The sequence below is a fragment of the Arvicanthis niloticus genome, chromosome 22 (genome assembly GCF_011762505.2).
Source record: "Arvicanthis niloticus isolate mArvNil1 chromosome 22, mArvNil1.pat.X, whole genome shotgun sequence".
Taxonomy (NCBI): domain Eukaryota; kingdom Metazoa; phylum Chordata; class Mammalia; order Rodentia; family Muridae; genus Arvicanthis; species Arvicanthis niloticus.
In genome coordinates, this window is record NC_133429.1 from 10466484 (window position 1) to 10482453 (window position 15970).

Sequence of the window (15970 nt, forward strand, 5' to 3'; positions counted from 1 at the left end):
ATTCAGTTTATCTAGAATTTCAAAGATTAAAAAAAAAAATCAGCTGGCCATGATGTCACATGCTTTTAATCCCAGTAATGAGAGGCAGAGGCAGGTGGATATCGAGGCTTGGGAGCACGGAAGGACCAAACGGTCTGCTTTGTGGTTGTGAAGACAAACAGCAAAACACAAGCCTGGCGGACATCGATACATTTATTAAGACTTTCCAGAGTCTGCCAGAGTCTGACATATTCAGAGGCGGATGCTGGCAGCTAACCATTGAGCTGATCATTGAAGGGGTTTGTGGCCACATGGGGAGAGCAACAATACCAACTAACCAGAGCTCTCAGGGTGTAAACCACCAGCCTGGGAACACATAGGGAGGGACCCATGGCTCCAGCTGTATATGTAGGGGAGGATGGCATTGTCAGGCATAGGTGGGAGAGAAGGTCTTTGGTCCAGTGAAAGCTGGATGCCATAATTGTGGGGGAATTTGTGGGTGGGAAGGTGGGTGGGGGCACATCCTTATAGAAGCAGGAGGAGGGGGGATGGGATGGGGGTTCCTGGGTAGATGGGGGGAAATGGGGAAAGGGGATCCCATCTGAAATGTAAATAGAATATCCAATAAAAAAATAAAAATAATAAAGTAATAAAAGTTTTAAAAGAAAAAAAAAAAAAAGACTTTCCAGAGGACAAGGTAAAGACCAAGATGCTTGGGCCTCTCAGAGGATGAGAGAGAATTCTGAGTTTAAGATGGAAGGAGACAAGGAGGAGCCCAGCCAGCACGCAGCTGCAAGGCTGCTGCTTGTCGGAACTTGTGCCATTACTTCAAGGGTGAGAAAGTTTTTAACAGCACTTTGCTCTGTTGTCTGGCTTGGAGGTTTGTCACCTGGGTGTTCTGACTCTGTGACCGACACTGAAAAGCATCGAGGCTGAAAAGCATCGAGGCAGCGAGAAGTCAAAGAAATGAAGGATTTCTGGAATCCTGTCAACCTTTAAAAAGCTGACGCAGTTCAAGAGCAAACAATTTTTCCCACATAGTCGCTGTTCTCAGAAGACTCCTAATAAGGTGAGAATGATGAATAGAATTTTATTCATCCCACAAGACACACTGCATGTTATTACCCTCGAGTCTAATGAGGCCCCATTAACTGAGAAGTTCTTCTGTAGAAGTCCTCAGAGTGGGGAAGCTCACACGGGTAAGTATGACCCAGTGTACAAAGTGAAGACGTGGATAATTATATGTGCATCTTAAGGTCTGCAAGGGATGAGACATGCTAAAATAATAAAACAGAAACGTGTGGCAACGCAAGGATAAACACCAAAGCCTAGGCAATGGGCACGAGGATGAATTCCTGACGCTGAAAACAGTAAACACGCATGAATCTTCAGTATCTTCTGTCCAATGAACTGGAAAAATGCCTTGGTACACATTTTTAAGACTTAAGGCAGTTTTCATCCTAATAAAGAACTCATCAGATGAGGTGCTGACTCTGTCAGAAGCAAGTTCCACAATAAGACTGCAGAGGCCCGGGCAGAGCTCTTGTGTTTCAAGGGAGGTCTCATTGGAGGTTAAATTAAACCTGGGTTGTACTGGGAGTATAGGCCTGCCAGCAGCTTCCCATTTGGCTCACTTGATAAGCCTATTCTCACACGATTACAATTCTTAGCTAGGACTCCAAGGTTGCAGATCAAGAACATATATCCAGAAAGGATAAGCTCTCCTCCAGAGAGCTGGTTTGTGAAATGGTTTGTGATGCTAGAGACAGGTTCAAGAGCATTGATCACTGTTAGTACTCTATATATCTATAAATATATCTATATATCGATATTCTATAGATACAGACATAGTTACAGATATGGACGTAGTTACAGATATAGATATAGTTACAGATATAGCTACAGATATAGATATAGTTACAGATATAGATATAGCTACAGATATAGATATAGCTACAGATATAGATATAGTTACAGATATAGATATAGTTACAGATATAGATATAGCTACAGATATAGATATAGCTACAGATATAGATATAGCTACAGATATAGATATAGCTACAGATATAGATATAGCAACAGATATAGATATAGCTACAGATATAGATATAGCTACAGATATAGATATAGCTACAGATATAGATATAGTTACAGATATAGATATAGCTACAGATATAGATATAGTTACAGATATAGATATAGCTACAGATATAGATATAGTAACAGATATAGATATAGCTACAGATATAGATATAGCTACAGATATAGATATAGTTACAGATATAGATATAGTTACAGATATAGATATAGCTACAGATATAGATATAGTTACAGATATAGATATAGCTACAGATATAGATATAGTTACAGATATAGATATAGCTACAGATATAGATATAGCTACAGATATAGATATAGTTACAGATATAGATATAGTTACAGATATAGATATAGCTACAGATATAGATATAGTTACAGATATAGATATAGCTACAGATATAGATATAGTTACAGATATAGATATAGTTACAGATATAGATATAGTTACAGATATAGATATAGTTACAGATATAGATATAGCTACAGATATAGATATAGTAACAGATATAGATATAGCTACAGATATAGATATAGCTACAGATATAGATATAGCTACAGATATAGATATAGTTACAGATATAGATATAGTTACAGATATAGATATAGTTACAGATATAGATATAGTTACAGATATAGATATAGTTACAGATATAGATATAGCTACAGATATAGATATAGTTACAGATATAGATATAGCTACAGATATAGATATAGTTACAGATATAGATATAGTTACAGATATAGATATAGCTACAGATATAGATATAGTTACAGATATAGATATAGCTCTCTATCCCTCCCTCCCCCTCTCTTGGGGAGGTTGGTCTTGACTTACTGGACAGTCATGCCAGAGATTATCCTATTAGGACTAAAATTTGGAAGCATCACTGAAGGATCAAAAAGAAGGAAAAGAAAGATAAACTTCTGTTTACCTGCCTAATTTTTTTTTTTTTTTTTTTTTTTGGACGATGGTTGAAATAGGGCCTCTTATCCCAGCACTTGGGAGGCAGAGGCAGGTGGATTTCTGAGTTCGAGGCCAGCCTGGTCTACAGAGTGAGTTCCAGGACAGTCAGGGCTACACAGAGAAACCCTGTCTCGAAAAACCAAAAAAAAAAAAAAAAAAAAGAAAGAAAGAAAGAAAAGAAAAGAAATAGGGCCTCTTTATGTAGTTCTGGCCATCCTGAAACCATCTGTCAACCAGCCTCAAACTCACAGAGATCTATCTGCCTCTGCCTCTCTCTCTGCCCCTCTCTCTGCCCCTCGCCTCTCTGCCTCTCTGCCTCTCTGCCTCTCTGCCTCTCTGCCTCTCTGCCTCTCTGCCTCTCTGCCTCTGCCTCTGCCTCCCGAGTGCTGAGATTAAACGCCTGAGCCACCACTGCCCAGCTAACCTGGCTATCAATTTTAATATTGACAATGTTAAGAAGATGCAATAATTTTAAAGGCAACATTTAAGAACTCTTGTAAAAGTCAGGAATATATGAAAGATTTCAATGAAATAAATAATTTAAAACTTTCAAAAAATCACCTTTTAAAAAACAATTTGAGAAGCTGGAGAGATGGCTCAGCAGTTGAGAGTATTTGTTGCTCTTGCAGAGGATCCTGGTTTGGTTCTCAGCACCCACATGGCAGATGGTAACAGTTTGTATCTCCAGCTCCAGGGGATCTGACCGCTCTGACACAGTACACACACAGGCAAGCAGGCAAGACACCCATATACAGAAGATAAAATACATCTTTTTAAATGTTTTTTGTTTTTTGGGTTTTTTTCGAGACAGGGTTTCTCTGTGTAGCCCTGGCTGTCCTGGAACTCACTCTGTAGACCAGGCTGGCCTCGAACTCAGAAATCCACCTGCCTCTGCCTCCCAAGTGCTGGGATTAAAGGCATGTGCCACCACTGCCCGGCTTTTAAAATGTTTTTAATGACCTGAGAGAGTTAAAGAGATGGTTAAGAATGCTTGCTACTCTCCCAGGTGACCTGAGTTTGGGTCTAGCATCCATGGTAGGTGGTCAAATAAACCCTTCCCGGCCCCCCAGATGATTTTTGTTGGGGTATTTTTATCACAGCAACAGAGAGGAGACTAGAGGAAATAAAGAATTTATTCATAAATAAGGGATTTAAACTTAAGGGACAACCCCTTCAGAAAATGGTTCCAGATATAGAATTTGAATGTATGCAAATCTTTCCACCCAGATCCTTTTCAAACACAACCGTCAGCACTTGGGCCTCGGCGTGTTTACTGTGCAAGCTGTAAAACAAGTCCTTCCTTGTTATCTTGAGCTACTGATTTGCCCACATAAAATGAAGTCGTTACTCAGTCATGCATCTTGGCAGCCAAGAGAGGGGTGGCATATCCTAAATAATTCAGGTGATTATCTTGAATATCGTGGAATTTATATAATGCTTGGTATTTTCATTTGGAATTATCATATTCATTATACCTAAGTTTAGAGGCATGCTGTTTGATTCTCTATTTGTCAGATCTAGAGAGCCTGAAAGGACCTAATGCTTCTTCATTTGCTTTACCTGGTTCATGTGGAGACCACGCCCCTGGGTAAAAAGACCACGCCCCAGGGGAAAGGAGACCACGCCCCACAAGTAAGAAGACCACACCCCAGGGGTGCTCTGGACCTCGTCTAAGGCCACACAGCTATATGATGCTGTATCACAGCTGGAACTCCACCCTAGTAACCCTAATTTTCTTTCCACACCATCACGTGACTTGTAAGCCTTAATAAGGTGCCCTCACATACAAGTTCTCTGGAAAGGCCGGATTGATCAATCTTAAGATCAACCTGTTCTCCGTCAGGCTCTTCTGGCTCAAGGTTATGTTCCAGGGCTACAGGAGAGATGGTGGACACAAAGACAGAGTGAATCTCCTCTGCTTCCCAGGCAAAGCTCAGCAGTCCCAAGCAGCAGCCCGCGCAGTGGGTAGACCCTAACCCAATGGTTCTCAACCTGTGGGTCGCGACCCCCTTTGGGAGTCATGTATTAGATGTTCATATTATGATTCATAACAATAACAAAATTACAGTTAGGAAGTAGCAACAAAATAATTTTATGGTTGTGTGGTCACCTCCTCAACATGAGGAACTGTGGTAAAAGATCACAGCACTAGGAAGGTTGAGAACCACTGCCCTAAACTGTCTTCAGCACGTTTACCACTAATTTTTGGTCATCCTGTCCTCAAAACATCAGGTTAAAATATCATCAATGTGTCCCTTTCACCCTTTTCCAGGTTCTGGCCCATCTCCTCAAGTCTTCTGAGTCCAGGCTCTCCACACATGCAGCCCTTCCATGCAGTGAGGCAGGACGGCATTGTGGTTAAGAACTCTGGCTTCTGACAGAAGCCTGGCACCGTTACCTACCAGCTACAAGCCCTTCTCCTCCCTAGGCCTCATTTTCCTCCTGATCCACAGGTTGGAGAGATGGCTCAGTGGTTAAGAGCTTGCTGCTCTTGCAGAGGATCCTGGTTTCATTCCCAGGACCCACATGGTGGTTCATCATCATCCGTTAACTCCATTTCCCGGGGATCCAGTGCCATCTTCTGACCTCCATAGGTACCAAGCACGCTCATGGTACATGGACAATAAAATGCAGGCAAAATTCTCACACATAAAATTTATAAAAATGAATAGATATTATTTGAAAATAAATACAGATTTAGGTGAGTTCATCTATGTGAAGTGTTCAGTATAGGGTCTGTATCAAGGTACATAGTCAACAAATGTTCTGCTTTTCACTGAGTGCCTAGAGTTACATATTACTCTACAAGCTGTGACTCTGTGAAGGTGTATTTACTCACGGACACCTGGTGCTTTCAACAACACCTAACACGTAGAAGATTCCTAACTACTGAATAAGACCACCTTAGCACCTTAGGTCGCTCTCTCTCTCTCTCTCTCTCTCTCTCTCTCTCTCTGTCTATCTCTATCTCTAGACTATTACTGGGAAGTACCCTGTCACATGTGGATGGTCACATGTTAGAAACACTCCAAAGACTCCAGTATTGGCTGGTTATGATGGCACTTGGGAGGCTGACATGGGCAGCTCTCTCTGAGTTCAAGATTAGCCCAGTCTACATAGTGAGTTCCAGGCCAGTCAGAGCTATATGGTTAGACCATGTTTTTATAAAAAGGAAGGAAGGAAGGAAGGAAGGAAGGGAGGGAGGGAGGGAGGGAGGGAGGGGAAGGAAGGAGAAAGGAGAAGAGAAGAGAAGAGAAGAGAAGAGAAGAGAAGAGAAGAGAAGAGAAGAGAAGAGACGAGACGAGAAGAGACGAGACGAGACGAGAAAGCCAGGCAGTGGTGGCACATGCCTTTAATCCCAGCACTCAGGAAGCAGAGGTAGAAGAATCTCTGAGTTCTGGACCAGCTTGGTCCACAGATAGAGTGAGACGCTGTTTCAAAGACAAAACAAACAAACAAAAAAATAAGAAAAAAGGAAGGCCGGGCAGTGGTGGTGCACGCCTTTAGTCCCAGCACTTGGGAGGCAGAGGCAGGTGGATTTCTGAGTTCGAGGCCAGCCTGGTCTACAGAGTGAGTTCCAGGACAGCCAGGGCTACACAGAGAAACCCTGTCTAAAAAAAAAAAAAAGGAAGCTTCCACATTGGGCTGGGGAAATGGCTCAGTGGATAAAGCACTCTTGCGCAAGTGTGAAGGCCTAAGTTTAAATCCCAAGACCATGTAAAGCCAGGTGGTTGGGCCATGTGCCTATATCCCAGTGTAATTCCAGGAAACAGGAGGCAGAGAGGAGGAGAAGCTCTCAGGCCACCGGTTGGGCCATGTGCCTATATCCCAGTGTAATTCCAGGAAACAGGAGGCAGAGAGGAGGAGAAGCTCTCAGGCCACCTAGCAACTCATATACAGATGTAAAACGAGAAATTCTGTCTCAAAAGAAGGTAGCAGGTAAGGAAGGACTACCACCAATGTTATCCTCTGACCACACAGACACACAGACACACAGACACACACACACACACACACATTCCCCACTGTTTTACCTTCATATCAATGTCAATTTGATCTGTGTGAGCTGTCCCAACTGCAGGAATTCAGACGATCCAAAGCAAATCAAGTTTCTAGAAGAGAAAACAGAGAGGTTTCCGGGTGGATCACACAGGTAAGAAAACCAGGCAGAGTCTGGTACAGCCTGACTGTCAAACATTTCCTCAATATCTGTGTGCTTCGCAAGACCCAGAGGAAATTCAACTCTTACAAAACATTCCCCCCCCCCGCCCCCACCCCCCGGAGCTCCAGTGGGGTGGGCTTCACAGTCGCCTGTATCAACAGCACCACCCAGAAAGGGCAGGCTCCCGCTCTCTGGGGAATCACAAAATTGCTGCTCGAAGTAGCCTTTATGTGTGGGTGGCCCAGCAAAGAATGTCTTAAGCAGAGCAACCAGACATTCAAATACGTGAGTGAGAGAGGCTGGCAATATCAGGGTGGGGAAAAGTGTAGGAATACATTATTTAAACCTAGCGGGGTGGGGGTGGTGGTGGTGGTGCGCGCCTTTAATCCCAGCACTTGGGAGGCAGAGGCAGGGGGATTTCTGAGTTCGAGGCCAGCCTGGTCTACAGAGTGAGTTCCAGGACAGCCAGGGCTATACAGAGAAACCCTGTCTCGAAAAAAACAAAAAAACAAAAAACAAAAAAACAAAAAAAGATTATTTAAACCTTCTGTCCAACCTTTTGACATCCCGGCAGGATATCATCTACAACGCTCCACCTTAAGAATCATACAGCTGAGTTCCAAAAAAAAAATAAGTAAAATGCACACACGGAAGTCTCAGGGGTTTGTTGTTGTTGTTGTTACTTTTTATTTCATGTGTATGAATGTTATGCCTTCACTATGTCTGTTTACCACACGTTTGTGTGCTGCCCACCGCTGGAGGCCAGAAAGGATACAGGATCACCTGGAACTGGCGTTGCAGATGGTTGTGAGCTGACATATTGGTGTCTGGAATTAAACTTGGATCCCATGGAAGGGCAGCAATGCTCTTAGCTGCTGAGCCATCTCCTTCAGCCCCACACCCCCAAGTCTTATAATATCTTACATAACAAAGTTTACTGAGAGTCACAGCTTGTGTTTCATCTTCTAAGAAGGACTACTAGCCATTGCTGCTGCCAAAAGAAACAGTCCCACGCAATCCACTCCAAACGGACCTCCGTCTTCTCCCTCACTACTCCCCCCACACCTGGGCCACAGAAACCCATGTGCCTTTCCTGCTGATGCCTTAACAGACAGTATCAGGTCAGGTGTGGTGTTGCACACTTGAAAGCCCAGCACGTGGGGCAGAGGAGAGGCAGGAGGTCTGAGGTTAAGACTGAGATGTGCGGGTCTCTGTAGAATCTCAGGCCTGCTAGAGCTACGGAATGAGACCAAAGTTAAAATAAATAAATACAAAAGGAAAGCTACAGCAAGGAACCCACAGGTCAGCTTGGTCATGTCCTGAGGTGTGGCTGGGAACCGTGCTTGCCCTACCAGGACATTCAGTATTAAGTTTCTGATAAACTGTACTTAGGAATGGAGGCCCATTGCTAATTTCTTTTCTTCCCCCATTCTTTCTTGATCTCTCCATACAAACCAGAATGAAATCTAGTCCTTGGCCCAGAGCAAGCTTATTACTTCTGCACTACTGAAACAAAGCTGTGCTTAGGAGCACTGTCGCTACTTGTAAGCAGATCCTGTGATACCGTATTCAGTGAACTGACTCCTGACACTAGAGAAGACAGCATCTTCAACAAATGCTGCTTGGTCAAACGAGAGGGGGCAAGGGGGGCCCCATGTAGAAGAGCATAAATGGATTCATAGCCACCGCCCTACATAAAACTCAACCCCACATCAATCAAGGACCTTAACATAAGACCGGATACCCTGAACTTGAGAAAAGAAAACAGGAGGGACCGCCCTGAACTCACTGGCACAGGAAAGGACTTTCTGAACAGGACACCAATAGCACAGTCACTAAGACCAACAACTTATTAACTTATCAAGAGGACCTCATGAAGCTGAAAAAGCTTCTTATGTCAAAGGACACTGTGATTCGGACAAAGCAGCAGCCTACAGAATGAGAAAAGATCTTTACCAATTATATCCACTTGATAGAGGGTTAGCATCTAGAATATATAAAGAACTAAAAAAAGACCCCAAACCAACAACACTGTACATCAAGAAAATAACCCAATTTAAATTTGAGGCACAGAGTTCTCAAGGGTGAACCACGAATGGCTGAGAGAATGTTCAACATCCTTAGTCATCGGGGAAATGCAAATAAAACATAGTTTGAGATTTTATCTTACATCCATCAGAATGACGGAGATCGCTAACACATGTGACAGCTCACGCTGGCGAGGATTCAGAGTAAGGGGAACACTCATCCGCTGCCGGGAAAAGTGCAAACTGGTACAGTCACTGTGGAAATCGGCCTGGCAGTTCCTCGGGAAGCCGGGAACCAGTCTACCTTGAGATCCAGCTAACTACTCGGGGCATATACTCAAAGGGCACGTCATCCGGCTGTGGAGACACCCACTCATCCGTGAGACACTCGCTCATCTATGAGACACCCACTCACCCAAGCTTCACTGCTGCTGTTCTTAATAAACAGCTAGAAACCGGAAACAGCATAGATGTTCACACAATGATTATTATGTGGCTGTTAAGAAAAATGGAGTTTACAGGTAAATGCAGGGAGCTAGAAAAGATCATCCTGGGTGAGGGAGCCTGTCTGTTCTCCTCACAAGTCCAAGTACAGCTTCCTGCTCAGCTCAATGTTTCCTCTACACACATGGCTATCCGGAGTGAATGTCTGTGTACACATTCCTTACACAGACCACTTGACCACACTAAAAATACCTTTGCACGCTGACCAATGTTGGCAGCATATCCCGCGTGGCACTCTGAACATACGTGGAAGTTGAAAGCTGAAAACCATTTCCCCATCAGTCAGTTAAACAGACGGGTATGAAGGTAATGCATTTTAAATGTCGAACATCCAGGCGGGTGGGAGGCAGGGGGATGACAGAGAAGAAAGTAGAACAATGATCAAAGGGAGAACAAAGGGAGAAAAATGACGAACATAATGAAACCTACCACTTTGTATGCTAAGTAAAAAAAATTAAAAAGCATGTGCTGGTGCACACCACTGATGCTAGCCTCGGCAATCTCTGGATCTGAGGCTAGCCTGATCTACTTAGGAAAGCTCCTGTTTCAGTGTGGTGGTGGTGCACATCTTTAATTCCAGCCCCCCGGGAGGCAGACGCAGATGGGTCTCTTTGAGTTTGAGGCCAATCTGGTCTACAAAAAGAGCTGCAGGACAGCCAGAGCTACACAGAAAAACCCTGTCTCAAAACAAACGAACAAACAAACAAATGAAAGAGAGAAAGAAAAGTTCCAGGTTAACCAGAGCTGTGCAGTGAGACGCCAGGTTCTGCTCTCCACAGCCACATGGCAGCTCATGACCATCTGGACTCCAGTCCCTGGAAACCTAGTGCTGTCTCTGGCTTTCATGGGCACAGGGCACTTGCATGGTCCACATGCAGGCAAAACACCCATACACGTAAAATAACAAAACAAGTTTTAAAGAGATGTGAGAAATTATGTTTTTGAGTAAGCAGACACTGTGACTTCACATTAATGGGTACGTGAATGGTAGACTAAGTTCACCAGCACGGTGAAGGTCGGGCCTAGAAAGCAGGCTGCAGAGAAAGCTCACTCAACTGTTCCCTGAAGGAAAGGCACATGGACTCCCAATTCCTTCTTTCAGGGATTTAATCCACTATAAATCTAAACTGTACTTTCAGTAGTGAGTAACTTAAAGGCTTTAAGTAGTCTGTGCACATACAAAGAATCAAGTAAGAAGGGTCAAGCAACAGGCAGAGACTTCCAGTTACGACACTGAAATAGGGAAAAGGAACGCCTTTTCCTCAACTGCCCGGCACATCACGCAATATTAGCTTCTGACCATGAGTTCCCAGCATGACAGTCAGGAGGATGTCTGGTTCCATGCCCAGACTCTCACTTCCTCTTTCTACCTCTGCTTCAGTGGTCCCCAGGGGTTCCCTCAGCCTCCATCCCCACCCAAAGCCCCAGCACCTTCCTTCCTGACCTAAAGCACCCACACCCTGCCTCCTGGCTTAGCGTCTGGGACCCAGTTAATATGTTTAGGAAAGTGAATCTGTAACTGCCCAGCTCACACGCAATGAATTTTTGCAAGCGGTCTTGGAGATCTTTGAGAACCACTGGCCCCTGCCTTGCTGGAGAAGCTGGTGGGTGTTAACTGCGCAGGTTTTTGGAAGGTCCCTCACATATGCGCGGTTCTCCCTGTGGAACAGATGGATGTCTTTGCCCATCTGTAAGGCAGTGAGGTAAGACCTGTGGGAGTTACAGTAATGACTGCCATACATTCCTGATCTTCAAAACTCCAGCAGGAAAAATTTTAACAAGCTAATTAAGAAAGAATGAGACGTGTTATAGCAAAAAATAAAAAATAAAAAAAAAATTGCATGCTAAATGCTAAGTCCCTTGGCCCTCCTCCCCAAGCTTCTGGTGCCCCTCTGCTTTCCTGACTACACACCGTGACTCTGCATTTTCTCCAGTCGACTGTATGCTCAAGAGCTGAGGTCATGCCCTGTTTATCTGTGTCCACAGTGCCTGATAAAATAATAAATGCTTGGAGACACTGTGTCATTAGCAACCTGAGCCAGACTGTGAGCCGCTTCACGTTAGATTCTAGACGCTCACTTGGGGAGCAGCTTCTTGGGACTCAGCACAGATGAGGGGAGACTGCGTGCTTCAGCAGTCCAACAAAGCTGCTAGGCGGCTCATCGGTGCCGTTCCAGGGAAATGGCACCCAGAATTGTCTGTAAGTGTCATATAAGGAGCAAGTCTAGTGCCCATATACATGTAACGTATAGAAAACCTATATATCATGTAGAAACCTGGCTAGAACAAAGCCCTGCCTTTTCGAATAGTACGTAAAACAAGCCCAAATTTAAGTTTCAGACCGTACAACAAGGGCTAGGGAGATGGTTCGGTTGGTTAAGCTCCTGCCTTGCAGATGTGAGGACTCTAGTTCAGGTTCCCAGAAAGAAGAAAAAAGGAGTCAGAGAACAACTCAGAGGCAAAGAACACTTGGTGATCTTAGAGAAGATGTGGGTTTGGTTCCCAACACCCATACCAGGTGCTCACAACCATCTGCAACTCCAGTTCCAGGGGATGGGATGCTTGCTTCTGGCTTCTTCAGGCAGCTGAAAGCACAGGGTGGACATGTAGATAAACAGGCACACACACATGCACACACGCACGCACAAATAAAAATGAAAACCTTAAAGAAGCACAACAGACATGGTAACTCTGGCAAGGCAGAGGCAGAGATGGCCAGATGTAGTAGCCAGGCCAATGAGAGAACCTATCTCAAAAGTTGGAAGGTGCCTGAGGACCATCACCTGAGGTTGCCCTGTGATCTCATGCGCTTCATCTACTACAGTCAGAAATCAGAGACTGTGCTATGCTAAGGGTGCAGCTCTGTGAAAGACGATTTGTCCAGCAGGGAAGAGAAGGAACAACTATGACTAATGGAGAGGCGGTTGCCCTTGGCACGGCAGTACAAGACTTTAAGGGGCTCCTGGAAGATGGGCAGTATTGTTCCGGAACGAACACTTGCTGGCTGCCTAGTACACTGTGTGTGTGTGTGCCGTTAGCAAGCTGTGTTATCGCGATACTAAAATAAACATACTTTTCCATATGTGTAGTATGCCTCCGTCAGCGAGTACTTTGTAAATGTGAACACGCTAGTTCCATAGATTGGGGCCACCCTCAACCTTAGCCAGAGTTTCTCTCTGCATCGGCCAGCAGCTCATGTAGACTCATAACTGGTCAGTCATTCGGTGTGCATGCACAAAGAAAAGACACACACACACACACGTGCACATGCACAAACTCAGGAAACACCACTGAAGAAGAGTAAGAACGCCTGTTAAGAGGCAGAAAAACTGTGAGATGCCATTGTTTGGGCAGGACTTGACCACTGTCCTAAGAATTCACTGCAGCTCTGGTTTCCTGTACAAGGTCAAGTCCATAGAACGGGCTCTGCTCTGGCAGCACTAACTGGATTCAGTGGGCTATGCTCTGGTGCCTGGGGGAGGGGGAGGGGGAGGGAGGAGTTGGCCGTGGATGTAATTGTGACGCATTATTTACATGTGTAAAATTATCAAGGAATTAGTACAAGATACTCTATTAAAGCATAATTTACAGGTGTTGAGACTACCTCAGTGGTAGAACTTTATGAGTAAAATCCCCAATATTGCCCCCCAAATCTTACTACAATGAAAGGATAAACAAAATGCAGTTTAGACCTAGAATGGACTATTATTTAGACTAAAAAGAGAAGGCAGTCTTTTCACACACAACAAAGATTAAAGTTGAAGATATTCTCTTGTTAAGTGAGATAATGCAATATATACCTGTGTATTCTACTGGGATAAGGAACCTCAAGTGGGCTTAGTTATAGAGAGAGCAGACCGGGCAGAGTATGGGGCCAGAGGGATCAGGTAACCAGAAGCTGCCTCATTCAAAGGATTGCAGAGTTCCAGAGATGTTTGCTACAGTGCGGGTCACTTAACACTGTTCAACTAAACACCTCGACGTGATTAAGACGCTGTGTTAGTCAGGGTTTCTATGGCTGCGACAAAACACCATGACCAAAAGCAACTTGGGGAGGAAAGGGTCTACTTCATCTGAACAACTCTCAGGTGCCACTCCATCGCTAAGAGAAACCAGGGTCCAAAATCAAGACAGAAACCTGGGGCTGGAGAGATGGCTCAGGGGTTAAGAGCACTGACTGCTCTTCCAGAGGTCCTGAGTTCAAATCCCAGCAACCACGTGGTGGCTCTCAACCACCTGTAATGAGATCTGATGCCCCCTTCTGGTGTGTCTGAAGACATCTACAGTGTACTTATATATAATAAATAATTGTTTTTAAAAAATGTTTAAAAAAAAAAAAAAAAAAAGACAGAAACCTGGAAGCAGGAACCTGTGGAGAATTTCAGGTTACTGGCTTGTCCTCCATGGCATACTTCCTTATACACCTCAGGAATAGGAGTGGTGGCACCAACAAAATACAAAATACTATGGGTCCCACATCAATCATTAATTAAGAAAATGCTATGGAGGTATTTTCTCAATTGTGGTTCCCTCTTCCTAAATGACTGTAGCCTGTGTCAGGTTGTCAGAAAAACTAGCCAGGGCAGGGAGTAACTTTGGTTATGTTTCCATATTTAAAAAGTATTTAAAAAGAAGGAGAAGGAGGAGGAGGAGGAGGAGGAGGAGGAGGAGGAGGAGGAGGAGGAGGAGGAGGAGGAGGAGGAGGAGGAGGAGGAGGAGAAAAAAACCCAAAACCAAATAAACAAAATTAGAGTGGGAGTCGGGGCGTCCTACGGTGCCTCACAGAAGGCCATTTGGAACACTCCCAACTCCCTCGTGATAAGTGAGAAGAAACTGAAGCGATGGCCACATTAGCTTTCCATCCTTCACGCAGGTACTGTCCTATCCCTCGAAGACCTCCCCTTCCCCATCATACGTGCTCAACTCTTCTAGGGGCTGCCCTGGCCTGGAATGTCCCTCCCCCTGCCAACCCTCCCTTACCAGCTCTGCACCCTACATATGGGGAGCCCCTGTCTCACCATCTCAGCAGAAGGGCAGGGCTCAGTGTTGTATTTCCCTTTGGGACCTATAAAGGACGTGGGGGAGGCCGTGTAACCAATGATCACAGTCAGAGCCCCGAACCCCAGTGGCCTCGGCTTGGATTCCAGCGCTGCCCCTCTAGTTTGGGTAACTGTGAGCGAGTTTCCTAACCTCTTGGGAGCCTCGGTTTCTTCACCTGTAAAATGGGGGTTACTCGAAACCATTGCGGGAGGTGCTTACACTGGGGCGGGGAGTGGTCTGAGGCGGCCGGAGGTCAGGGCGGGCGAACCACCAACGCCCTCGAGAACCCGCGGCTGAGCCAGGGCGGCCCGTTGGCGACCTGCGCCCCTCTCCGTCCCGTCCAGCCGCCGACCCCTCGGAAGCTCCGGGAGGGCAGCTTCGGGGCTCCTCCGGGAGGAGCGCACTGCCTGAGTAGCGTGGAAGGGCGCAGCTCGGCCGTACCTGACACACCCTCGCCGCTCCAGCGCTCGGCGCCTCTGGTGACTGTCCCCTCCTCCTTTGCTCTCGCGCAGCCCGGCACGCGAGGAGGAGGGGTCAGCGCGCGCGAGGAGGAGGGGGAGGAGGACGGTGAGCGGAGTGTGCGCGCGCCCTCTGCCGGCCAGGGAAGAGATAAGCGGTGGTCGTCGCCAGAGAACTAGCCCGGAGAGTGTAGGGGAGGGAAGGCAATCCAAGGACTGTCACCAGATAGCATCTGGAACCTGTAACAGTTTTCCTCGCGTTGCTGAAACCCACCTACCAGCTGCCCTCGCCAATGTATGTAGTAAGGTCTTGATTAATGACTATCTAATCATAAACCTGAGACTATAAAAATCCACCTAGCAGCTTCCACACTGGAACATGTTATACCAGGCTAGCTGCATTCTCTGGTCATCGTCAGCCATACTGTCTCATGCCCTTTGAGATGACAGTTGTATTTCGCATTGACCACTGAGAATATCCTAATCTCCCCCTCTGACCTCTGACTCCTATGTCCACACCTTGATCCAGGACTATAAACTTTACCAAAATATCACCTTTGTGCTTTTGTCTTTGATGCTGTCCAAATCCCTACCGCAGTGCTGGGGAGATTGTAGGAATTAGGTATTGAATGGTCCACATGATACTGCTACTGGAGTGCAGGTGCCTGTTTCACTATTTAAAATGTTGGAACTTAGTTTTTGGTTTTGACTCACTGACACTCTCTCTCTCTCT

General features: G+C 45.4%; 1 protein-coding gene across 1 annotated transcript in view; it reads right to left on the reverse strand.

Annotated features, from left to right (window-relative positions):
• Txnrd1 (thioredoxin reductase 1) overlaps positions 1-15285 on the reverse strand; it is a 90432-nt gene extending 75147 nt beyond the window's left edge. Inside the window, exons 1-2 of the mRNA XM_076919845.1 lie at positions 15221-15285; positions 7081-7158 (exon numbers count right to left, since the gene is read on the reverse strand). Coding sequence (XP_076775960.1) covers positions 7081-7086 — 6 coding nt within the window. The 5' untranslated portion in view covers positions 7087-7158; positions 15221-15285. The remainder of the gene's footprint in view (positions 1-7080; positions 7159-15220) is intronic.
• Between the last annotated feature and the right edge of the window lie 685 nt (positions 15286-15970).